Source organism: Poecile atricapillus, chromosome Z, assembly GCF_030490865.1.
Source record: "Poecile atricapillus isolate bPoeAtr1 chromosome Z, bPoeAtr1.hap1, whole genome shotgun sequence".
In the NCBI taxonomy this organism is placed as follows: Eukaryota; Metazoa; Chordata; class Aves; order Passeriformes; family Paridae; genus Poecile; species Poecile atricapillus.
The window spans coordinates 89,714,422-89,742,178 of record NC_081289.1 but is presented as its reverse complement, the minus strand read 5'-3'; the positions used below and the strand labels follow the sequence as shown (position 1 = coordinate 89,742,178).

Genomic DNA, 27,757 nt, shown 5'->3' with positions numbered 1-27,757 from the left:
CCAGTTAAAGTCAATGAAAACTGTACACTTTTCCAAAGCAGATATACACCAACTGATGTATTAGAAACTTTCACACTGGACATTAGTCATGAATCTTGTACATAACAGAAGTTTTTGTCTCTCAAAACAGCCAGCACAAATATGTTTTGTGTACATTAAAAGTAAAACCACAAATTGTGTCACCACGCAAAGTTCGATGTAAATCTATTGCATATTCAATATATAAATGAGAGAAGCACTGAAAGCTCATCACTATGCATATAAAGTCCATTCTAGCTGGACTGCTTTGTATCAAAATTTCCATATTCAGAAAGGAACAGGAAGTATTAAATAAAGCTGATCTTTGGACTTGTGAGGACTTGAGCATTTACAAAAATCATTCCGTCATTCTGGCTATAAATAAGTTCAATGTGTCTGCATGTCCGTAGTTGCAGGCCTGTTATACAATTACAGTCATGTTTTAAACAGCTATTTTTAACTATTAAAGGTAAAAATATCACTATTTAGGGAAGTGGAAATCTGGTAAACATGCACAGCCTTAATTGTCCTTCTTTCCTCTTCCACTCACCCTCAAGTCAGAACCAAATGAAAAAATCTTCAAAAAAGAGAATAATTCTTCATTGAATAATTTGTACTATAATTTCTGTAAGGATTTGGGGAATTTTTCATTTGTTTGTTTACTTTCTTATAAGAATGCCCAGGAAAAAAAATATTTATGCTACTTAGGAGTCCCATAATACAATGGCTTGTGTGGGATAAAATTAGTTTTATTTCTTCAAGGTTTTTCTTTTTTGAAAGAGTATGTCAAACTAAAATTCATGACTTTAGGTTGTGATGAAAACTCAGAAGACACAAGTAATTACATTCATGATCTGACTTGAAAAACTGGAACAAAGTAAATTAAAGTAATGTAAGAGTACTCCTGCTTAAACTTCAGCATAAGCATTTTAAATACCACCAACACCAATTTAAAACATGAGAAGTGCAAATCTCCTAAGTGAAGTAAGCATTTAATCCACTGAAGACTGATTTAGTTACTCTAGTGAACACTCAAATTAACATCTATTCTACTTACCAACTGTATGGCTATCATAAGAACGGTTTTAAGAGAAAATGTCCTACCACACAAGTCAAATAAATCTTCCAGACTAGGTCCAAGTAGTTCTAGCACCATAGCATTATATTTGCCACATGGGCCAAAATAATAAACCTGAGGTATTCCATCTGTAAAATGAAAATACAAAGTAATGATAAAGGGTTAAAAAAGATTAATAAATATAGCAATAAAATTCTTACTCAATTTCATCTTAAGTTAAAAGTACATTTTTCACATAAAAGCAAAAATAAACCTCATAAAGACTACAGGTAAAAGACAACAAAAATATTGAAGATAGTCATAAAATACTTAATTAAAATGGTATTATTACATATTTGACTTATGAGAGATATTGAGACTTTTATAAAAATGTAAAATTACAATCTTAAGTTTAGCAACCATAAACTGAAACAAGGTTTTAATATGCTATGAAGAAAGGTTTAAATAAGCTCTTGTGCAAAAAAAAATACACTTAAACTTTTTTAATTAAAGCCATTCCTACCTTTAGGAATAAAACCATCTTATTATCTAGAGATATCATTTTAAAAAAATCAAAAAGAGATTAATGAAGCCAAGAGTTAAATGATACATTAAGTCTGGACTTTATAGTTTTAAGTGAACACCTACCTTAGAGCAACAGGCAATCCAGAAGTTTGAAAATATAAATAGCTAAAGCCTTGCGATCCAATTTTACTTCCACCTTTTTGTACAATATGCATTGTGTGTCTATTTAATTAAAAATAACTTGGTATCATTGCTTTTACTCATTTTGTACTTTTTCACACACACAGGACATCTTCATTCAGCAGAATTTTGTTTACTTAAGGAAGCTAGTTATTCCAGATTTTTGGTTTTTTGTTCTTCGGTACATATCCTCTGGTTTTATTCCAAATATTAAATACTCTGAAAATGTATTATTTCCCTGTGAGCTTTTCCTACTGTGTCCAACATTACAATACTGCACTATCCAGAAGTACCAAACCTATTTTCACAACACTTTAATGAAACACTGGATTTCAACTTCATTCTCTGTAGGTCAAAAGTAACCCTAACTCTGAGTGTTTTCTGAAGTACATAAAGCCTTAACTTTTTCATACTTTACTACAGTGACATACTGAGGGCACAAATTTTTAATTGTATTTGCTACAGCTTTGGGTAAAAAACAAATATTGAAAAACACTGTTTTAGCAAAACTAACCTAAACAAATGCAAAGTTTTTAAGAGGCTTTTCACTAATCTCTTTTCTTACAAGCCAGAGTATTTAAAGATAGACCCCTAAAAATCCAGTTTAACTGTTCAGTTTTCAAAACACTTGAGCTACAATTTGGTTTTCAATACATATCACTCACACTCCTCTCTATACCTAAATGTACCTAAATGTACCTAAAATGCCTAGTCATACCTACTTCAGAAAGGCTTCACAGGAGTAGCTTATTGCTACTAATGAAGAAGAATTGACCATATTACATCCTCTATCAAAATATGGTATGAGACAGTGCTCTTCAACTTAAAAATACCATCTTGAGTTATCAGATAGATACCTAAATACTTGATTTTCTGATTAGATGAGAATTAGATGAGAAAATGACCCAAAACTGTGTTTAACATGCCATAATTTCTGCAGTGCATATGGAGCATTCTGTCTAAAATTACCCATGTTAGTAAGAGAATTTGATATTAACAGTTCAAAGTACTAGAAGATAGGGACTTTGGTTCTTAATCAAAGCCCGCTTAGTGCTTTTGTTTAAAAGCAATAAGCAAATATCATTCTGCTACTTATATTCTTTCTTCATGTCTCTAAACCTCCAGAAGTCAGAAAGTAACATATTATTGATAGTAACATATATAATGAGGCTTTTTCTCCCACTACAGAGAAATAAAGGCAAGCACTCTTGGATAAGCCTTTAAGAGACCCTGGTTTCTTTAAAAACAAAGAAACTCTGATTTTTAGAAATTTAAGGAAGCCCTATTTTGTTGACAAGATATTTCACTACTTATTACCCATTAAGAGGAGGTATTTTATTTCCATTTTTCGTTACTCTGGCTCAAACCACTGAAGAACAAAAGAAGAAAATACACTAAGCTTTTAAGATGTATCCTAGTTGTCTTGCTGTGAATTTAAAGAAGTCATTGGTCTTTGGTTTCTTGATTAATAACTATTTTTATTACCATTCAATCCTTTCTAGTAGCTTGACAGATCTTCTCCCCATTCTCAAATATCCTTTTTAAAAAGTAGTACCCCTCCCCAATTACAAGCAGAACTCAATGTTTGTCACCCAAATGTTGCTAAAACTTGTATATAACTGCCTCCTCTTCCATCAAAGAGGAAACTTAATTGTGGCCAAAAAAGCAGATTCACATACTCCCACTAAGTTACTTTACATTTAAACATCTTTCCTTTCAAGGTTAAAACTCTGAAAAGAGAATAATTTTTTAGATATGATTCCTATTTGCCTATCCCTAGATATTTATACTTGTTGACAAGTAAAAAACTTTCATCTGAATGGGCTCAATTGACTAAAGCAATCTACAATACTAAGGTGGCTGCCCTGACATAAAATTGCAGATCCATTTTAAGCCAGTATGATTTTAATCCTATTTACTCTTGACAAAAATCAAAGAAGTCTTGACTTCAAAATTAACTATTTGAACATTGTTTGGACTCCAATTTCTTCTAAAATAGTTAACTTTCATTAGCCACCTAAAACATTACTGCTGTACACCTCTGGTGTCCAAGTCCAAACACTCCAAAAGTACTTGACTATCCAGAGTGAAGGAAGAGGGGGGTAAGGAGAGCCCTCCTAAGCCAGTTATGTGAATTTATGGATTATACTGTTTAATTTTCACTCAAATACTTTAGTCCATCATGTTAATGTACATGATGTCCAGCAAGCTTTTAAAGCTGGCAGATCTGATTTCCTCTACAATGATGAAAGGATAAAAATATTAGAATAAAGAAAACATGACTAGTAGACTAAACTGTATCTGCCAAACCTCTTCAGAATAAATAAAATAGTAAGTTATTTCTGCTTTGGGACCATTATCCATCTTAGTCATTCTCTTTTTCAAGAACCTCATCACTAAATCTGATTGAAGCTTGAGACTGCATGTTGTTCACTCCAATTATCTAGAGCAATATACGTGACTAGCACAAACATATATTTGTATCTTAAGGAACAAATTCCATCTATTTGCTCTGCCACAATATGTCACAGCTTCAATTATTGTATGTGTGTTTCCTCATTCAGGAAAGAAAAATTAACTTGATAAACAGGCAGCAGAGACAGCCAAAGGAATATGTAACCCACAGGTCAATGGCAATACCACTTGCATTTAACCTCATCTATCACTGACTTAATTTTGAGCTGTATCTTGGCAAAATCTCTCTATACAATACTATCTAAATTTGTAAAGCTATTAAGTTAGTAAGTAGCTTTCCAGTGTTTTCCAGTTTCTTGTAATATCAATTTCCTTCTAGAGCTTTCTCTAAACCAGTCAAGAAACAGACTGATGGTATCAGCATTATATCCTACTGCTTAGAGTCTGTTAAATCAGATACATAAATGCCAGTAAAATACTAAAGACTGCTCTTGCAGATCATGGTGGTGCATGTTCAGTTTCCTATACCCCACTGCCTTTTATCTGCAGTCTTAATTTTCCTATGTGGCAATTCATTGGACACAAGCCGAACACTTTAAACTAGTTGGAAGATTTGCAGTAACAGTTGTCTTTCACTGCACATTCATGCTGGTACTCTTGTCAAGGATACCAATCAACAAACTGCCACAAATACAAGTATTCCCTGTTAGTCTATGGAATCTGAATCCTCTCTAAGGAAGCAATTATAAAACTTAGAGTAGTGTGTTCTGGCCTGAGCCAAAGCAGCATACACAGAAGGTCACACAATCTGTGGAAACATAGCACCTTAAAATACTACTGAAATCATGATCAGCCACAAATTATAAAACTCTAAATGTAGAATAAAACACTGTGTCACCACAACACTTAGACTACATCTCTTACTTAGAAATAAAAGAATATGTTTGCAAAAAGAAGAAACAGTAATAAAATAATGAGATCTATTTCAAAGGAACAATCTTCCTTAGTTATTTACATTACTAAAGCAGAATTAGAGACGCATTTTATTGTAATCATTATTAAATCAAATAGCTGTAATTGTGGAAGGAAGCTTGATAATAAAGCTTACAGAACAAAGTGAATGTTAGATAAATGGCTATCTATTGTATGCCTCACAAGGCCCACAATCTCTCAAATCTGTATGTCACAATACAAAAACAATATACATTTTTGCATTCAACCAGGCTTCTTATGGCCAGTAATTACTGTTTCTCAAAAACATTATCACGTAACTCTATTATGCATCTGCCATTCCTTCCAGATATCTCGCCCTTATTCTAGGGGGAAAAATTACTTTAAATTCAGAAAATCGTGTATGTGTCCTTAAGCTACATGCTAGAAAAGGATTGGCATAAAACAAGAAAAACTTCCAGCAACATACTTATAATTTTTGTTGGACTACACTTAAAAAATAAATTAGGTATTATCTTCACTGTTTATTCACATAAACATAAATATTAGCATATTCACATTAAGAATGGAGCAGTTCAACCTTCTTATTAAAGGAAGCATATCAGCAGCAAAAACTCAAAACTGTGGAGACTGAGTCCCCAAACAACACACACCACAACTGCAACAGTCATCACCACACAGATTAACAGCGTCTATGAACAGATTCCTCTTCAGTCAAGAGATTCGATATTTGATTCAGTTTAACACTACATTCTTAAATTAAGCTTAGAGCTTTATTTTGGTTGGTTGGGTTTTTTAACTTAATTGTGATTACCAGCCACTTCAACTAACTGCTTGTTGTTTATTCTCCAGCATAATAATGCCAGTCAAATTAGAAGAGAAGTAATAAAGCAGGACAGCGTGACTAAAGAAAATTAAAGATACAGCCATCAGTTTAAGAGCAAATTCTCAGCTAACTACCTAGAAGTATAGTTCAAGGCAATATTCATATGAAGTTACTAATAAAACTCACTTTGTATTTATACTGAATGATGGCTACCAAGATGTATGGAAAAGATATGAATTGAGACAACTCCAACATACCTGTAAGAACTGATATTATTTAGATATGTAAACTATGACTACCCTGAACTTACTTGCTAACTCTGTAGCTTACAGCTAGACATTCTGTCTTCAATATACATTGTCCTTGATCATAAGAAACATAACACCCTTGTTTTAGAAATTAAAGACTACTCTAAAATCTGAAGCTCCACTAAAGTATTGCTGATTTAATGAAGTAGTGGGAACATTCAATAATATAGCTGCACAAGTCACATTTGAGTATTCTCATAAAATCTTCTTTTCAAACTCACTTCAAACCTTTGTAGCTTTCATAATGTTTATCCTGTAATAGCAGCAAGACATCAATCCCAAAGTATTTTGAAAAATACAGAATGAGGTAAGTTATTTTAAATTGTTTCTAGAAGATCGATATATAAAAATAATCACCTGACACAATAATCTAGCTATAGTGCTTTGTTTCTAGCACCACACTCAAGGAGACTTGTTATTGAGACACTTCCTCATAGTATGATGGAATATGAATCTAGTAAAGTACGTTACAGTCTACCCACTGAGAAAGAAATTAAGAAATTATTATACTGAAATTTTTGTCTTGGGAAGAATTATAGCAGATGCTGATACACCGCAATGAAATCATGTTGGGCTGCCTTTTCTCGCAGAGGCTAAAGTGGAAGGCAAAGTGGCTATGGCCCAGAGGATGAACTAGAGAGGGTATCACTAGCAATCTGAGATCCCACTGCCTTCTCCTGGTGTTTCACAGTGACAGTGAAAATCGCCTGTAATTATCTTAAATACAAAAGATAGTTGGTCTTTCACTGGTGAAATCTGCTTCATGGATTCCACACCCTGAATAGAGTTGTACAAAAAAAAATTAATAGCTGTCACTGAACACTCATATCTCACACACCCCAGATAAAGCTGGCCTGAATTGAAATCAAATGAAGAAACATTTTCTCATCTGAAGTAATTTTGTCTTTACCTAGAGGAAAAAACATTAAACATGGAAGTACCGAATCTCATTCTTGGCCTTCAGCTCATCAAATACATTTCCAACACAAAATAGCAAACTATAAACAGCACTGTCTAACCTACTAGCCCACATTAAACTATAGGTATATAGGTCTATAAGGTACCTCATAACAAAGAGGTGTTCTTGCCTTAAGGTACTCTGCCCCCTCAAAAAAGAAATTCAAAGTATTTCAAACTCACTTTGCTATGTTCCCAAACCAAAATGTAATTATCAATCTGGCAAATCCTGACATGCTCTAAATGCTAAAAATAAATATTCTACTGAGTTTGACTAGAAAATGGTGAGCAGACTCCATTTACTGTACGGTAATGTTTCTGTATCTTCCAAATCCACATTATGTCCACACTGAAATCTTCCTGAATCGCTGATCCAACAGTAACTGTGTCAATACAGCTGTCCAAGTACTATGATTCCCTTGTGTCAAAGGCAGGCTCAGGTTCCCATGCTCTCAAAACCGAAAACTGTATTTTTAGATAGCAATACAGAGCACATCACATGAATGTTGGTACCAATCACAATGATTCAGGTACAGAATGCAATACTTAGCACTCATTTCACAATGGCCGTGACCTTCTTAAATACAACACCTTTTTCCATTGCAGACAAATATATCCTATACATTGGCTGGTCAATAGTAGTCACCTTGTAAGAAAAGTGTTTGGCTTCCAGTTTTTCACATGGAAGTGTTAACTAGATTTCAGCTAAAATAACAGATGTACAAAAGTTAAGAAAAATAAAACCCAATTCACAATACTGAGCATCTGCCTTATTGGAAATATTAATACAGCAGTTTCACTAGTATGATAATCCACTGCTGAACCTGTTTTTAGATCTGTGACCTCAAAAATTACCTCACATGAAAAAAATAAACTCTAATAATAGATACCCCTCCCTGCTATAAACAAGAACTGTTTTAAGTAAGCCTGTTCCACTAACAACAGCATTACAAACAGGGGTTCTACCAAGCCACTTCAAGCAGCAGAAGCTGCTTGCCATTCTTCTGGTCCACTTGTCAGGTAAGTAAGAACAAAAGAGTTCACATTCACTTGCAAAGGCTCCCAGTCATTATAATGACCCCATTTACTAAGAGAGGTTAGAAAAATTAGACAAGGAAAGCTGAATATGTTTTACACTCTTCAACACATAACACATGACTTCTCTCATTTACAGACTCCATTCCGCAAAAGATAACTGAATCATACTTTAAATACCTATCTGTCACTTAAATTACAGCATAGTGCATGAAATACACCTACACCTTATCTTCTAATCATGCAAAGAAAGGCTGATAGCATGAAAGATGAATTCAAAAATCAATAAAAAATTCAAAGCCGTTTTCTACTAATTCCAAAAGCCTCAGTGCAATTTCAGGTAATAATTCAGCAATCATTTTATTTGGAGTACTACACTTATGATCGTATTGCAGTTCTTCTTATACTTGCATATTAGGAAAATACACATTAAACAAAGATATTCTAGATTCCATCCATATGCTCCTCATTCAATTGACTAGAAACTTCTGCATACTGACTAATGATCTCAAACTTCTGGACAAAAATATGCTCATAGTTACTTAATGACAAAATTATCACAGAAAAGTGAAAACAATTTCATAAAAATCTTTATTTAGATATAAAACATAAATGAAATAATAATGAGACTAAAATAACCCACATCTTCGAACTAATTTTAAAACTTGCTTTTAATAAGTTAGAGGTCCATTTCCTTAAAAAACTGAAAACATTTCAAAAAGCCCAAAAGCACTGAAAGTATTTTCTCTTTCAGAAAGATTCTTCACATTTTTTTCCTGACTTACACCTACATGTTGCTGCACATTCATAGACATTTCAAAGAGCGTATTTAAGAGTAAAGTTACAGTTAGGCATTCTTTATGAGCAGATCGTCTCCAAAGGAATATGGTTTTGAAATGTTAATTCTTATTCAGGCAAGACAAAACCACTTTTTCTTAAATACAAAGAATTAATACTCTCAGTTCCAAAGTCTTGTGCATAAAAACATCTATCATATTTCATGCCTATTTTTTCTTTGTTCTCTCCGTGAGCAGAACTATAAAAGAACCTCTGATCTTTTGTTCTGTTAAGAATGTCTTCCATCTTCATGGCATTCAAGACACAAAACAGCATGACTTAGCACAGAGATTAATAATACAAATATATATTTTTAAAAAAAACCAAGCTATAAGGTCATTAGAAAAGCAAGAAAAAGGGATATTATAAAGATAAATAAATAGACTTCGTAGACAAATACTGGCTGCAGATAAGGAAATACCATGAAAACATACAATTTCAAAATGCTACTCTTTTCATCAAGGATGCCTACAAGAATCAGAGGAAGTACAAAGATGCTCTGTTAAAAAGGGTTTGAAAGTGAAATAATCTGAAATTGCAATAACGTTTTCTTTACCTGCTTTCAGGACATATTGCCAGAAAATAACCTAACTTTGTTTTAGACGTATTCATTCATATGCTAATGCCTCTCCCTCCTCCTCCTGCCATCTCCAAGTTAAGTGGGATTTCACAGGACCTACAGGAATTTTATCCCTTAAGCTGCAGGTTATTTCACACTAAGTGTAAGTTTATGCTACAAATTCTGTGGATTTTGTTGTCCATATTTGTGAAAATCAAGGGGTTTTATAGAAAATAATGGCTCTGCTGACAAGATTGGGAAGAAGTACTGGAAGGACAACTCCCTTTTCACCAATTGCTTCTGAAACCATAGTTTAGTAGTCACTTCCTATAAACACACAAGTGTACATGTACACGTGAGGGGAACAAGGGCAACTGCAATTTAGTACAATTAAATGCAAAATACATAGCCCACACATTTATAAAGCTATCGGCCAAATTACTACAAGTTCATGCGAATACACAAAAACAGCTAAAGAAAAGACTACTTCATCCTAAGAAAACCTGCAATTGTGGATTTTTAGAAACTTTAAAGATGGAAAGCTTCAGACAGCTGTAACTCCTAGCACAGTGCATAATTGTGTATGAGAGAAACCTCCTATCTTCACAATTACTGTATTTCAAATGTCTTCCAGCAATGGCAGCTATTTTTGTATCTCCTGTGACAGAACTTTCTGCAACTTGCATACTGATGATCAGTTCCTTCAATCTATTCTCTCTCTGATCAAAGTACAACCACTGCCCATAAAGCAACACTGTCCATATGGATAGAGCTGGTGTAAGTTTTTTTCTACTATCTCCTGTTCTACATGGGAGGTTTACATACTTGTTTTCTGAATTTATCACTTGGTAGATCAACTTTCCAACACTATGCTTTCAACTGTTCATGAGACAAAATTACTTAAATCTATGCTTGACAGTATGTCATGAAAAATCAGTAAACTACAACCAATTACCACAGATTACATCAGAACACAAACTACAAAATGCTGCAACTATTTTTCTAGAAATCACAGGCTGCGTAACTTCCTCAGCTTGAGGGCCCAACTCCTAAAAATACAGAAAAAGAGATTGCTGCCAGAAGATAAGGAATCAACAATCATTTTTAACTTCTATGTAGACAGGAACAAGAAAATTACTTTCTTCATAATGAGCCTTTGCCACAAAAACCATTAAAATAAGCCTCAAGTAGACTGCCTGACAAAGGCTCACAAAGGAGCTTTCAAGGCTCTGTGCTGGGAGAGGCTTTCGCTTTTGAATAAAAGCAGGTTACTGCAAAAACAAAGGAGGTCTATAACGAAGTTCTTCATAAATATTGATGATGCTTAGTAAGTCACCAGCTCTATCTTTGCTTTTTCACCCTAAAGGTCATCTCATCTTCATGAATAAAAACAGGGAGGTGATTCTCCCTTTCAGTACTTTAACAAGGCATCAGAATAAGAGATAAAAGTTGTTGCAACCAGAAAATAGGGTTAAGAAGATGGAATGATATCTGAAGCAAAGCAGAGTAACTTTGACTTGACTATGTTCTTACACTAAACACAGTTCCCAGTCTTACTCAGTAAATAAAAAAGTAAACATAGTTACATTCACTAAAACATTTTCCCAGGAAATACTCCTATAAGTATTATATATATAATACTATATAAGGGTTCCTACCTCTGAGAAGCACTGCCTAATTTCTGAAGTCTGAACTAGAAATTATAGCTTTATTCTTACCTCCTCTAGACAACTCCTTTGCAATTCAAGATGGTTACACCTCTATATTCACAGACAGGTAATGTAGCTAACGTGCAGTTTGTCGTGTCCCATGAGTTAATCACTTAAGATCTCAGCTTTCTACTCATCAGCTACTGCACAATGCTAGTGTATGGTAAGCTGACAATTTATAACTACTTAAAAAAAAAAACCACCCATACATCATACTCTTTCTCCAAACAACAAGCATATAGACTCAAGATTTTGACTATCTATCTAGAACCGTAATTTCCATCTATGAAAAAAAATTGAAATGTTGTGTTTTGTCAAAAGTAATCTCTAAAATTCCTAGCTGCAAAGCATTCATAGTACAGCAGGCAAAAAAGAGTCTGTATTAATTGAACATATTAGAAACTTTGCTTCACCAGATATAGTCCTTAAAAGTCTAGCATAAAATTTTGCAAGCTACTTGAGAAACACTATCCAGTCAGTGCAGCAATGAGAATATAATCCTTAATTTTAAGGAAAAAGGTGAAAATAGTAATTAAGAAGTATTAACATTCATCATAACACACACATATTCAAGGTAACAAAATCAAAGTGGTATGGGTATGTTCACTGTGTATTTCTTTTTGGAGATAACTTTTCATAGTAAGTAGAATTTTATTCTAGTTTAAGCAGAACTAAAATCACTGTTGCAAATTCCAGGCTCCTTTGTTAAAAAGCCCCTGAACACACATGTAGAAAACCACTGCTAGTAGTCTGCTCATAAAATAAACTTCTACATTAGTAAAAAATAGGAAAACTAGCTAATTACATGACCTACTCTAGGAATAATTTCAATGAAAAGATGTCAAAAGATTTCTGTTTCCTAAGTTATAGCTGATTTAGAAAAATCTGTACTCACTAAGGTAAGACACTTCACATCTTCCTAGCTGATTATATGCAGTTTTGTGAAAGGCACAAAAATATGTGAAAAGTTTTAGGTATTGCTCACCTATAAAAACAAAATCTGACAACTGGATCATTCATGCGACCACCGTAAAAGTACTTCTGGGCATAAAAGCACCAAGGGGAGTGAAATCAGAAATTCAAATATTAAACTGCATTTAAACTTTTCCTAGAGGTATTTAAGAGGTTTAAAACTACTAAGCAGCAATACATACTGTATCAATAAAAGTTAAGTGAAGTAAAACTGAATCTATTAAGTAAAGTAAAACTGAAGCTATTCAAATATCACATCAGCTTTAACTCAAAATACATGATTAGTAGATTAGCAGTTTGGAGATCTACAGTATTTTTTCAAAGAGTTGTATCGGGAATAGTCTAAGGTTACTTAGTTTAAGGTATACCTGGATGCAGACAAATGCTGTGATAGGCAGGATTTATTAAACAGTGAGGACTTCATAGATACACTTTACAGAGTAGGAAAAAAAAAAGTTAGAATACTGGAATTTATACATTAATCCACTAACTCCTGGGGCTTTTTTCTGCCTTAAATATTTAGGAACACTTTATTAAATAGATTTGTACCTCTAAACCCAAAAACTTCAGCCAAGAATTGACCCTGGATTACATCATAGTAAAATGCATTACACTGCTTTTTACCTCCAGATCCTAGCTGCTTGTAGAATCTGTATTCCAAATGTAGCTGTGGTGCTCTCGACTTCATTGGCTCCTGATTTAAAAACAAAAACAACATTTAAAACAAAGCCTAAAAACTAATACACTAACCTATTACCAGCCAAACTAGCCCTACTGCTTCCAAGCCACACAGAGTTTGAATGTTTCTTCTGAAATGACTGGCAATTAAGAAACAAAGAAAACTAAACTTTCTCAGGTGAGACTAGTGCTTATAGGGATATTTACATCTTGTATTGCTCCACTGGACCAGAATTCAACAGGCAAAGCAAATAAAAGACACACAATGGAATAGCTAAAAATTAGTTCATTTCTCCAAAGCATGTGGAAGGAATGTCCAACATTTCTCAGAAAGTGGCATTAATATGCAGCTTAACAGATTGAAAAGAACTTCCAAATACCTAATACTCAATAGATATATCTTTTTAAGGGTGAAGTCTCATCCTAGAATCTTAACAAAAAATACCAAATCCTTCCACCAAATAGTAACAGCTTAGCAGAAATCAAGTATCACCATTTCAAACTATAAATCCAAAACTAGCAAAAAAAAGCCCCAGAATAAGTTCATAGTTTATGCACATTAAGGAAATCTTATTTCTGTGTTCAACATGCCAGTGTGTCAGGGTCTCACAGGATGAAATGAAGTGACATGAGATTAAGTAGAGGAACACATGTGCAGCCTAAATGGAAACCCAAACTTCTTGAATATCACCCTTTGAAAAGATTCTTTAGCACAAGATTCTTGAAGTAATTTCTTTTAGAAGATACTCCTTGTTTCTTATGATATGTAACATGATCTTAAGATTAAGCTCCACCAGGGGAGGTTTAGGTTGGACATTAGGAGGAATTTCTTCACAGAAAGGGTGTTAAGACATTGGAATGGACTGCTCAGGGAGGTGGTGGAGTCACCATCCCTGGAGGTGTTTAAGGAAAGACTGGCCACAGCACTGAGTGACATACTGTCACGGTGGTCTTCTGTCAGAGGTTGTGCTCAATGCTCTTTGAAGTCTATTCCAGCCTAATTGCTTCTGTGATCTTCCAATGCATCAGTGACACTGTTACTACCAGAACTGCAGCATATAGTAAGTAACTGTTAATACAGTTATCAGCAATACTGCTGAACATCAATTTTCAGGAAAATCTTGGGCAAAGCGCTCATCTTTTTCCTCACACCATCATTTTCAGAAGCTACAAGTTTATAAACCTGTGTTGTTTCTCAGTCTCACATTCAGGGCATAAAAACTATGAGCCAATGTGCAAAAATGAGAAATTTAGTCTTCTTCCTCAACCCATCTTCCCCCAAAACTTAGTTTCTTCCAATTGCTGTCAAAGCTCCTGACAATGTACATTTATGCATTTGATCTTACCAGGATGCCAATGGTGGAAGCCTAAAAGTAAAGAGGGACTAATGTAACAGTTTCTGCAAAAAACAAGTAGAATTTACTGTATGTTTTTTATACTCCAGAGCAACAAACATAACTGAATATTGTATTCTTTGCAAAGAAGTGAGCAAGAATTTTCTAAAATAAGCAAGTGTTTATTATTCAAAAAATCAATTACTTAGTAAGACTAACTGGGCCACCAAAGGTCTAGCTAGAGTTTATGAGAAGGACACGTTAAATTTATGGTCAATTATTCAAGAGAGATATTCCCTAAATAAGACTTTACTATAAACATGAATCAAAGCAAATCAGCACAACTGTCAGCCTTTAGTACTCAGCTTTCTGAGTACTACCTTTTCTAGGGTATGAGGAAACCCACTATAAAACATTTGAAATATTTTAACTTTTTAGGAAACAACACAAATTTAGCGATTAGTTTGCTTGTATACAAGTCTGTTAGTTACAAAATACACCACACACTCTCCATAATGCCTAATTAAAACTTATGATTCTCCCAGCTAAGAAAAAAATATTTTAGTCCACAAAACTCTGCATGTCTGCTGCTTATAATAACACAAGACACTGACTTATAGGAAGTTTAATCTTGTTCAATTATACAGTTTTGTCTCAATTGATGGTACATTAACAACTTAACCCCTCATGGTTGTAACATTGTCCCATTAAAAGGACAAAACCAGCTTGTATGTATTAAATTTACAGGAATAGATTTTTTAAAAAAATCTAGGTAAAAGAAATAACTTCTGACACACACACCCTCTTTTTCATGAATGCTGCTTGTCCCAGCCATCAGCAGAAAACAGTCCCGATAAATATCCAGAAGGCAATGTTCTTAAACAGACAAACACATCTGCTGAACACAGAGCCAAAGACTGAAGCTTAATCTTGTTGAGCAGAGAGACAATTAAACACTTTTATCCTCTCCAGTAAAAGTGAAAAAAGCATGTGCTTGTAGTTCATTTAAAGAATGACAGCCTTTAAGAATTGCCTTATTTTTGTAAGAAGGCTTAGATATTTTCCTGTCATTCCAAATATGCAAAGGGAACACATCATCTTGTTCAACCAAAGTTGTAAAAGGGCAAGCACAATAACAGTTTCACGTACAATTATTTTATTTCTGTACATCCCACTCTGCAGTATGCAATAACTGTACATAAAAAGATAAATCAAGATAAAAGAATGTTAAATGTAATCTTTCACCATAACTTAAGAGTGAAGAATACACTACTGTATCTACAAGTCTAAAAAGAAAATTAAGTAATAAAAAAAGAAATGGCAATTCATAGTTCTTTGGTTTCACTAGTGTTTTGATACATTTCACCATCTGAAAATAAGCCTAAGAATATATAATTGTTCAAACATCATGTTAATCCCAGAGTGCACTGAAGCCAACTTCTCCTCTTACCAAAATAAACTAGTGTATTTTCCTTACTTAATTAAGCCCAGGTCTTCACAGAGGCATCCTATAAGAATTGTTCTGGAATCGGCAAAGTTCAGTATACAACCCTCCCTACACTGCTTCTATATTCACATCTAATTATTTCAAAGCTTTATTATTAAAACAGACAAATTATTTTCCATGCAAAAGATCATTTCTCTTTAAATGAGGAACATGGGTCTTTTGCTGCCATCAAAGACCTAGTGTGCAGCTTACTGAGCCGCAGTCACCTGAGCAACAGAAACAACTACTCTTTAGTTTATCAGAGAGGTTTTTACCCCCCTTTTTTCTTCTATGGCATGCTTATACATTCAAACAATAAAGACACCTGAAATGTGAAATCTGTCTCAAGTTCATTATGAATTCTTTTCACAATTATTTTTGTCCCAAATATATGGAATAAAATACTATTTGATTTTCTTACAGTTACTTCCTGTCAAAGGGGCTTTGAAAAAGCAGTTTACTTGAACTGTAAGGTTAGAAATGTTCAAGAAGTCTAATAACCCAAAGCACAATATAAACATTCAGCTATTACCTACTTTTCATGGTTTCAGTAATTCAGTGAGAATTAATCTCAGTTTATGTTCTGTGTCCACTTTACTGATTTGTAAGCAATGGCAAACAAAAGCCATTTTCAGGAAAAAAATTATTTAAGAGGTAGCAGGCTCTTTTTACAGGAAAAGACCAAGTCCATTAAACAGACTTACACTTGATTTGGATTTACTATATATTCTAGAAGGATTCTGGAAAGGTGTGTCTCTAGACCACCTTTAATGATTTATTCCTTAAAAACAAAAAACAGAGAAAAACCATTACAACCTTGAAATGAAACGCAACCTTCTTTCCATACATATCCCTAACTTATAATTTTAGCAATTTAAATCTTAAGAGTGGACTAGTGAAATCAGTGAATTAAAGCTTACAGTTTAAAAGGCAGTCAAGACTACTTTGTAACTTCCTATCTTTCACCCAAAAAAAGAAAAATTGATGTATTTCCAAAAGCAGTCCTGTGGAGTAATACACGTAAGTATGTTTTGTCTCAAATATTCTGACTGTTATGACAGGAAAAGTGTGATCAAAACAAAAGGGTCCCATTGAGATGAAGTCGCACTGTTCTGAGCCAGACTCCTCCTCCTGCTTAGTCCCTCCCCCCAGACCGATTTCCCAGAGAAAGGCTCGAAGGGCTGCCTGTGGATGTGCAAACAAAATAGCATGAAAAGTCTCATTCACATAAGAGGCTGCACCAGGTCAACTACAAAAGGAAGCACATTGGGCCCCTCGCCCACTTTTTTCTTATCTTTCCAGCTCTGGACCATCCATGCAGCAGGACCAACTGCAGGAATCAACAGATGCTGAACATCTTCTTTCTCTTTTTTCCCACCTGGGCAAAGCACGACTGTCATATTTTTCCTCCCACTGTACAAAATGAAGGGCTTGTTGGCCAACACCTTTTGAGTCTAATAGTGGGGGTTGCCAGTTATAGCAACTGTACAATAAAGCACAAGAGCTCCCCAGCCATGTGGTCTGGCAGCTTCATTAGACTGGTAAGAATTTACAACAAACATCACACTCCTACCAATGGCTTGTAACAAACTGGAATCACAGAAAGGACTCTTATGAGACTGGGAGGGACTGAACAGCTCTTGAGCTATTTTTAGCTCGGATGGGCTCAGATATCTCCTTCTCTGACTGGGGTACAGGATGGGTCAGGAACAGGGAGAAGCAGGACATGACAGCCCAGGAAATGCCAAGCATGGATCCCTTTCCCATTATGGGAATATACTCATCTTCATACGTGGAGCACTGAGTGTCATGCTGATGGAAACCCAAAGGGATAAAAAGATTAATGACTCCTTACTAAAATACCTAGATAGAGAGCAAAAAGAGAGAGGTATTTCTACAAAATTTGTTTGACTTTTTACAACAATGTTCATACAGAGAGCAAGATGAGACAGACTTTTTTTTTTTACTGAAATGTTTAGATAAAAGAGAGACAAATTACTACAAAATTTGGTTGCAAAACATTTGCAAGAACATTTGGAAGTCTTGGTTGAGTCCTTATAAAAACATCCATGAGATTTCTCTGACCACTTACAGAGATGTCTGAATAGAGAGAGAAAAATGAAAGAGCAAAATTGGAATCCTTGCTGAATATAGAAAGAGACCCCACCCAATTACCACATCTTGAGCTCTGCAAGGCTACAGAGCACGAGAAAATACTGAGAGGTATGTTGGGTACCATGGTAGGGATGAGAAGCTGTCCCTGGGACTACAAGGACTTACACGAGTGCTCAGACAAGGAACAAATATGTGAAATGAAGAGGCAAGATTAGACTGCCAGAATTTTAGAAACAGAGTGATGTTTTCTTTTTAGAAAGAGTGTGATTCACCTAGTAAAGGAATCAAAAGTAGTGAGGGATGAGGATGAGGAGAAGGAGAGAACCACAAGAGTGTTGGGCAAGGAGACAAAGGCAGCTGTGGAAGAGGCTGAAGCCAGAGAAGTGGCTATAGTAAAGACAGAAGTGTAGGCAGAGGTTGCTGTAGAGAAGAAGCTGCAGAAGAGGAGGCCAAGGGATACTGAGAATCTGAAGTTTTCATACAGTGAAATGATCCCTATGAGTCCTGGTCCCTCGTCCAGTGGGCTGCCTATTGGTCAAGGAGTTTAGGTTTCCAGGAGAAGGAGAGCAGGCCTCAGGAGATGGAGCTGCTTGCTACTGAGAGCAATCAGGAAAAAAAGGCAGGAGGCAGAGGGGCTGTTTGCTGTTATATTAGCAGGCCTCAGGCACAGCTTCAAGATGTGTATGAGTGCATCTTTCATGAAGAATTGCAAGATGTAGAATCTGGATTCTGAATCACTAGTTAAAACTGAAACCAGAGATGATGGACAGGGTCAGCAAACTGCTACAAAACAGTGCCAATGGTAACCGAAATATCTAAGTTATTGCAAGGTAAGTTAAATGGAGAAGGAAGTCACCTCAAATATGGAGGTTTGGACTAATCCAATTGGAAGCTGTTAGTCCAGGCACAGGCAACAGCACAGTTTTAAAGCAGTGGTTCAGGTATTTACCCAAGCCAAATTCAACCCAGTGAGACAATGGCAGTCACTTTACTGCTCCAGTACAGGAATGGGCCATGGGAAATGGAATCAATTTTATCTTTCACAAAAGGAAAGACAGAGATTAAATTAAACTTAAGCACCATCCAGGACAATCAGTTTTAGCAGATTTTTTCACTACTGGAGCAGTTCTTTAAGAAGCCTTTCAGCAGCTATTTGCGTATAGCTACCAATGCCCATGCTAAAGAGCATTGTGTTCACACCAGTATATAGTACCTCCTTTTCAACCACCAGGCATTTTTCCTTTTTCTTTTCCTACAAGAACTATGACAAAGCAATTACTGATGTTAACATCAGGCATTTTGACTGCATGTTGCTGTTGTTTTATAACCTGTACCAACCCAAGATGTTTCAGCAAGGTGTCCTTTTACCTTCATCCGGTTAAACAAGAACTATTGTAGTAAGACTCCAACTTAGCTTGGGAGTTAAAACAAGAATTTGTAAGAATATGGAGGCCTCACAGCCAAAGGCTTTGCCTTGCCAAGCCCTGCTCCACACAGGAAGGAATTAAGATTCTTTCTGTTGCCTGTAAATTTGTCTGCTGTGATGTTTACTACTTGTAATAATCGACTTGAAGACCACTCCTGAAACAGGGCTCATACTTGCTATTAGAACTTTGAATAGACATACTTGTACTTGCTAGAATTTTAATAGGACCAACACCCCATACATTTTTCAGTGTAGTACCTGATGGCAGGAATTAGCCTGCCACAGAGCCACAAATAATTATCCTAAATCCTACTAAGACTCATAATTGAAGAATTGAATACAGCCCTTTTGGGCTTTGCTTGGAGGAAAATCTTACTCCTAACACTAGAATACCATGCCAGACGGAAATGCAGCATCTGAATTCCTTCCCTGTGTCCTATCAATGTTCAATTTGACAACACGTTGGAGATGGATGCACCATCAGCACACCTGTTATTGAACAAACATTACGTGGCATGCTCAGCCTCACCAAAGGGGAGTGCTCTGTCACCATCCATAATGCTACAACTTAACTGAACATGCCTGAGCAAAGATGAAGGAAGCTGCTGACCAGATTGCTGAACAATTCCAAGCACTGCAACCAAAGAACTGGTTCGATGAATCAAGCCTTGGACATCAGATTTCTTCCATTTTTAAATCATGGGGTGGGGAAAATGTTTTACACAAATGGGGATTGTAATATTGGTGGGATTTATGGTTTTAATGATGAGCACAGACTTTATTTGCAACTATAATTAGCTGCATACTGTCTTCTGTTTCCTCCCTCTTCTAGCCAACTGTCCGATACACAAAGATCACCACAGCCAAAGATGAACCATACACCCAACCAATAGTAAGGAATGTTTGAGCCTCTGGGTGGTGTGGCAGACCTAGCATAAGCATGTTTTGTCTCAAACATTCTGACTGTTCTGGTAGGAATGCAGTGATTGGAAGAGAGGGTCTCACTGAGGTGGGGCAGCACAGTGCTGAGCCAACTCCCTGTCCCACCTGGACACTTCTACTCACTTCCCCACTCTGCACTCACTCCCTGAAGGAGGGATCCAAGGGCTGGCTATGCATCCAAGAACAAAACAGCACCAAAAATCTTATTCACATAAGAGGCTGCACCAGGTTAACTATGAAAGGAAGCAGATTGGGCTCCCCTGCTCTCTCTTTCCTCTTTCACTGTGTCACAATTCCGCATCCAGACCACCCACATTATGAGACCAAGGAAGGATCGAAGGACTGGTGATATTCCTTGTTCTCTTCCTTTTCTGCTTTTATTTCTCTATCCCTCACTCTGTGAGGCTATCATTTATGTTTATTACCATTTATATCATGTATATAATTTTCTATTCTATACTCTGTACTGAAGTGTATTTGTGGGAGTGATGAGCTGTGGAAATGTTGTGGTTTGTGAGCCAGCACCTTTGAGCAGTGTGTTGATGGAGTTGAGAGTTTATTAAAGTGTACTGTGAAAATTACAGGCTTGCTACGCAGCACTTGTGAAAGTCTTCAAATGTAAGGGCTGGTGAACCAACACCTTTTAAGCATAAACAGTGGAGTGGTTGTTGGACACAAGGTCACATAAAAAAGCACAAGAGCTCCCTAAAGCATGTCCAGTGTCTTTGCTGAATCCTGATGAGAATTTATAATGAATGTCATGGCACCTACTGATGGTTCATGACATGCTCAAGCAGAAATTCCTTCAGCTAGTCTTTTGGTAGTGGTTAACCATCTGCAGAGAAGGTAAGTTTGAACAGCGAAGAAATATGTTAAAGGGAAAGGGAAAAAGAATGCAGGACAAAGAAAAGCTGAATAGTGAATAGGAGGTTTAAGTCAAGTACAGGGTCATGTAAAATAAGTAGTAAATCTAACAATAAGAAGAGGTGAGCAGGAAAGGTAGAGCCTTTACACACCAAATAGTTATTGCAAAAGAATCACGTAATCACAAGAAATCAGTTTGACCAGTAGAAACATACAAACACCACTACACGGCATCAAACCGGTAAAAGACCAGCTCTTAAGAGTTTCATTACAGTTCTTTAAAAAGTCCATTCTGACCTCTCACACTGGAGTATGTCCCCAGGCAGAACAGGAAATAATGAACTAAGGAAAATTAAGAGGAAGATTCTGGAACTGCAGCTGTTTTACCAAAATAAATATACATTTACATATAAACATTATACTTTAAAATGCATATGTTGTACTACCCTCAGACCTCACACACAAAAATTGTTTAAGTTATTTTTTTACACAAGTTCTCAAGTTGCCCTAAGCACTATAACAGGAACATGCTTATATAATTTCATCCACAAGGAAAATATTAATCCAAAACAATTTAAAAGTTTGAGTCAAAAGAGCACTTGTAGGAAACACTTACTTTTAGCATCAGAAGCACTTCCGCAAGCTGCTGTATAAACACAGCCATTCACTGCACTTGAGAGAAACCCACACAGTCCTCTTGCACTAGAGTATATGGTTAACACAAAACATTTGGCATAGAAGATGTCTTGCTGCTCACAAGACAACAGTAGGTCAACAATGCTACCATGAGGAATGCAAATACAGTTTTAGGATGCTGCAGGACAGATTACAACAACCACACCTGCCATGGGTAATTGCTTAAACTATAACATAAACTTAATTCAAGTAACGCCATTCAGGAAGGCTAAACTTCAACTACAACAGGTGCAAAACAGAGAGGAAGTTAAGACTGCCTCATTTACAATAACAAAACAAGGACTAAGAATAGACCTAATGACTGCTCTAAGAGCACAAAAGTAAAAGTGCCAGAGAAAACAAAAGCTTACATTTAAAAAGGAAAAGGATGATATGCCACTGTAGCTATAACAGCTAGAAAAAAGCCCTGGCACTGTCTCAAACAGAAGAACAGAAAAAATACAAAATCCAAATAAATCCTAGTTTGATGCAACTGCTTTTAGCAGACTTTATCTTGTGACTTCCAGTCTGGAAAGAAGTATCTGAAATAAGTACTGAAATAAAAGAGGGAGAAGCATATTAAAAGAATCCACTAGCTCTACCTGCTAATAAATGTATTTTTATTTTACTTTGATGATGCAAGCGCCAGCATTGATTTTCATTATGATTCCTTCATCTGTTTTTCTTTGCAAAGATACTACAGCTTTTCATGCCACTCATATCAGAGGACAAATGGAAATTAAGAGTTCTTTCATCACTTGCTGTAATTTATAGATACACTAAACAATATTGGTTCTTTAGTGACTTCAAACTAAGTTACTCAATAAAGTTACTTCAAGCTTTTTACTCAGCTGGGAACAAACAGCTCTATGATTGAGATATTTGGAAACCAAACAAATAAATGCTGCCAACAAGCAGTATCATCTGTTGAATCAGTATCTGACGATCTGTTGAAGCAGTATCATCAGCTGAAATGGGTTGAAGTGGTAGCCAAGCTTAGGAAGTTGCATGTGTAATAAAAACACTTTTTCCAAAAGCAAACAGATAAAAAAGTTCTCTTTCTCTACATGATCAAATAACTAGTACTTAAAAAAACCCCACTATCTTGCAATATATTTCTAAACGTGCTTTGTAGCAGACAGCCTTTAACTAGAAGAAATCTCAGACTATTTTCAACTTTCACCAGACATACAGAGTAAGTTCAAGATACGTTAAAACAAAATGAGTGTAAATCTGATTTAACACACAATAACCCTCTTTTTGGGTTATTGTTTGGGTATTGGGTACAGTTCCTCTAATTGGAACTGTATCCCATGTTGCCCTCTCAAGCCATAATCTGCATGTTTTAAAAAATTTACTACTCCCAAAATAAGTATTTTTCAAAGCAAGGAGAGTGATACCAGTATTTTTCAGGAGTTTATTATATTTGTAATGCTTTTCAGATTTCTTATCTAAAGCCATGCATTTTTGTTCCCACAGTTTACCTTTCACTTTATGAAACAATGCTATGCTATGTAAAAAGTTTTGTGCTACTGCAGCAACAAGAAATTAACTGGAGTCCTAAAAGTTCTTCAATGATAAAAAGTAACCAAGCTAATTTCATCATGAAGGACTTAACTTCTGAAAACAGTAATTTACCAATAAATTAAAAAACTCCAGAGGCAAATTATGATGTCACCAAAGTAGCTGTGATGAGTGAGAAAAAGCCAAACAATGATGTATTAACACAATATCCAAAATTATCATGTTTGCAAGAGAAGTAAACATATTACACAGCATTGTAAATAAAACATGTCTACCAAAGTCATGTGTAAATACCAGCAGTTAGAGATGAAAACTATTTGGGGGCAAGAGTTTGGACATTGAAACACATGCAATCTCAAGAATTTCTGGAGTTTCCCTCTAGTCACCTGATACTAAGATTCACAGTAAATTTGTTGTTCCTCTACTTGTTGGACAACAAAGGAATCTACTAACGATGACTGCTGCAGAGTACATCATTGATGCAGCATTAAACCATGACTGACTTTGGAAACATAGACTTAGCCTTGAAAACAGTGACAACAACTAGAAATCAGTTTTACTCAATATGGCCAAACTATACAATTATATCTATCACTAATTGCTTTTATCTAATTCAATGAAATCATACAAAAATATTAAAGGTTTCAATTAAAGAAATCAAACCATTAACTTCTGAAAGGAAAACTCCGATTAAGTTTCTCATCCCAAATCCTTTAAAAAAATATTAACTTACCAGCTTAATTGCCACATAGTCATTTGTGTATAAATTTTTTCCTTGAAAAAAGAATAAAAAAAGAATGTGAGACGACGGCTTTTCTGTTCCAGTAAATGCCATTTAAACATCAAGAAAGTCTTCAAAACATTTTTTATCTAAGGTGCTAGGTGTTCTGGCAGAGACTTAGGAAATGTGGGTTTATTAGTCCAGTACTTTATTCTAAAAACAATTTTTCCTTGAATGGTGTAAGAGATGGAAATTTCACAGAGAGTTTCATATATATCACCAAGTTTGTGATATTTTTATGTACTAAAAAAGTTTGAAAATCGGTAAATCACAATAACCAGAATGTGATATTCTACATTTTCATAATTATTGCTGAAAACTATTTGAAATTTACTTTTAAATTACCATACAATTTTGAAACATCAGCCATTAATTAAAACTAGAATTGACTAGTTAATTAATTAAATGAGGACTATTTTTTTTCCTCAATTATGAAATTTTATAACCTAAAAGTTAGGACAAGACAACAACATTCCTGATAGGCTTATAGCACTTGGAAATGCATCTGCTGCTTTAAAAGGGATTCTGTAACTGGGTATGAGCTTTTTCAATAAGCATCACACTGAACTGTATGCAATGACTAAAATGTTAAACAAGTTTTAGAGGTGAAAAATTAAAAAATAGCAAATACAGGATAAATTGTCATTTCCAACGCTTTTTGCTTCCTTACAATCTTCAAATGCATTTAGTGTATATTATTCTTAATGATAATCCTCCTTTTTTCTCTGTAGTATTACTCAGGTCTGAATTTCCTATGTTTAGCTCAGTTTTGTTAAAGAAATCAAATGGGGAAAAGGCATAGACCAAATTTAAAAAGTTCCCTGTGAAGACAGTTGCACAGAATCATAGAATATTCTGATTTGGAAGGGACCCACAAAGATCACTGAGTCCAACTCTTAAGTGAATGTCCCACAGAGGAACTGAACCCATGACGATGCTTTGACCGAGTGAGTTACACCAGCAGTCAAAGACTGAAGTGCTAATGATCCTTCTAAAAAATAGAGTACTCTTGTAAAGCCGAAACAAGATTAAGAGTTTGCATCTCTTAGTGGACCAACTCCACAAAAAAAATCAAATTACCTGAGGACTTCACAACAACAAACACATAATGAATATGAGCAGCATGCCATAATCTGACCCACAAAAGGAAGTGTACTCTAAGACCTATGTAGGGACTGGAGTGGATACCCAAGAATCCTAAGTATTTCTTATCCAATGATGATGTGAGTTACATTTTTGATAAAAACTGTACTTTGTTTAAAGTTCTTTCTGTGTCTTTGCAAGTTATTACAACCTATAAAACACTAGCAGAAACTCTTGCAGGAGCCCTGCTCATTCCATTTCTTAGATATATACATCACCTACTCTGAGTAACAAATCCAGTTACAGTGAAGTAACTGGATATTGAGTTCCAAAAGCTGTAATGACATGCTTATTCTGAAGTAGCATCAGAAGGAGCACTAATTCTCCAGGTGGCCAGTCAGGACAATTGTCTCTTTAAAATACAGCTGACACATATATATGACAGCACCGTTGATCTGTCCATAAATACACAACAGGTATTGAGTGATGCATCACTTGCAACAGCAACAAATTCTCTCTTACTACCTAATCTGTTCATCTAAACTATATCAGTTTAATTTAACTATTACAAAGAGCCTTAAAATTAACACCTCAATGTCCAAACCAATTTAGTCCTTTGCCAGCTAATGGTTGAACATCACAGATAGTAATTTTCTACAGACAGCCAATTTCCCATTTGATCCACAAGCCACTACTGAAGTCTGACCACCACTTTCTTCTCAGGTGAAAGTACAGCTCCTGATACATAACTGAATTTTTATCTTCTGGGCACAACTTCATCACTCTAACTTTATTCCTCCATTAAGTCCCTCAGGTCTAACCTTAGGACACATGTTGGAAACATATTCCCATCTGCAGAAGTGTATATAAAAAACAAAGTGCTTGTGTACATCTTTGTAGAAAGAGTGCACTCTAAGAATTTGATACTGTAGCAAAGCAAATAAAAAAAAACAGAATCTATAATAGCAATATTAACTCTTGCTGTCAGTAATTTACATTTAAAACATCTTACCTCATAAAAAAACAACAAATATGGATTTGAAATATGTAGAATATAAGCAAAACCCACAGATATTAAAATGAGAAAGGCTGCACTTGTCCTGGTGACTGCTGCAGGACAATACACTGCCCCATAATCTTCCTCCTATTTCTTTTACTTAATTGTTCTAGTTTATGTCAGTACTATGAAACTGTAAGTCTTAAGTAATTTAATATTGTATTTAAAATAAAATACATTATTTCACTGTAACAGCTGCAAGTAAATGAGATAATCAGATATTGATTTTTAATCAGCTCTGTACTTCTTCATCAGAATAACAGAGAAAAAATTAATTTTACTAGTTTGCAGCTGCCTTTATGTAAAATTAATTTTGCTGGTTTGATTTAGTTCACTGAAAGTTTTGAAACAAAAATTCAGAATTGAAGGCAGCATGCAAAAATTTGGGTAGTGAGGAAGAACAGTATTTCAGCTTGATTTGTGGACTGCAAAGGTATGTATGCAACATTGTAAATGTCAAAATGTATTAATTTTGTTTAATTATTAATAGAAACAACAAGAGTACCTATTACGCTGCAAAATTAAGTGTCCTAAGTCAGAGCTGCAGCAACGTTGTCTTTAATATTTTCTTTAACTCCCTCTACAGTATTAATTTGGTAATCTTGTTTACATCCTGCCAGCCCCCAGAATGGACTATATTAACACATACTAACTATATTGTACGCAAGCACTATATCACAAATATTGTCTAAAGGGCAATGAGTATTAGTTCTACCACGGCAAAGATCAACATAAACAACACCTATATAGCCCACCATCCTCTCAAATATCTAACTTTGGAACCCACCTCTACTTAATGCACAAAGCAGTTTAATCAAGCCTTCTAACAATACAAGACTGAATTCTTGCCATTAAGTGTCAAGTTGTATTTATTAACACATACCTGAACTTACACATCTTGAAAACCCTGGCTAATCATGTCACTCCTGGAAATACAAGTCCCCAAAATTAAACAAATAGTCCTCCAAAAACACACACCCATCAGTGTCTATTTTAATAAATGCTAACATTTCCAGCTTTGCTGCTCAAATTCTTCAAAACTCTACAGGTCCTTCTCAGTCTGTGCCTTCTCCACCATCTGATTTTCAGTCATCTGTTCAGCAGACAACTACAGCAACGGAATTATCCCAGATTTTATCTACAGATGGTTTCTCACTGCCCTGTTTAACAGCAACTCAATGTTTAGCCTCACTACATTAGAAAAGAAACCAAGGAACTTCCCTGCTCCCTGTTATTAGAAATGCTGTAGTACCTGGTTACTAGATCTACAGATCTCTACAGCTCTGCCAGACCTACAGGACAGGGATGTGTGTCATACATTTAGCCCTAAATATACCTCAATAAAGCGCCTCAGGAAGTCAGAAAAGACTGCTACAATAACCATGATGTAACTTCCAGCATCTTGGAAGAGAAAAACTGACAGAATTTAGGAGAGTACTGCAC

The 27,757-nt window shown here is 35.3% G+C and overlaps 1 protein-coding gene across 5 annotated transcripts in view; it reads right to left on the bottom strand.

Moving 5' to 3' along the window:
- CSNK1G3 (casein kinase 1 gamma 3) overlaps positions 1-27,757 on the bottom strand; it is a 75,448-nt gene that overhangs the window by 28,657 nt on the left and 19,034 nt on the right. For all 5 annotated transcript variants that reach the window (XM_058826915.1, XM_058826910.1, XM_058826913.1 and 2 more), the window contains exons 4-6: positions 24,127-24,167; positions 12,974-13,043; positions 1,076-1,224 (exon numbers count right to left, since the gene is read on the bottom strand). In XM_058826915.1, coding sequence (XP_058682898.1) covers positions 1,076-1,224; positions 12,974-13,043; positions 24,127-24,167 — 260 coding nt within the window. The remainder of the gene's footprint in view (positions 1-1,075; positions 1,225-12,973; positions 13,044-24,126; positions 24,168-27,757) is intronic.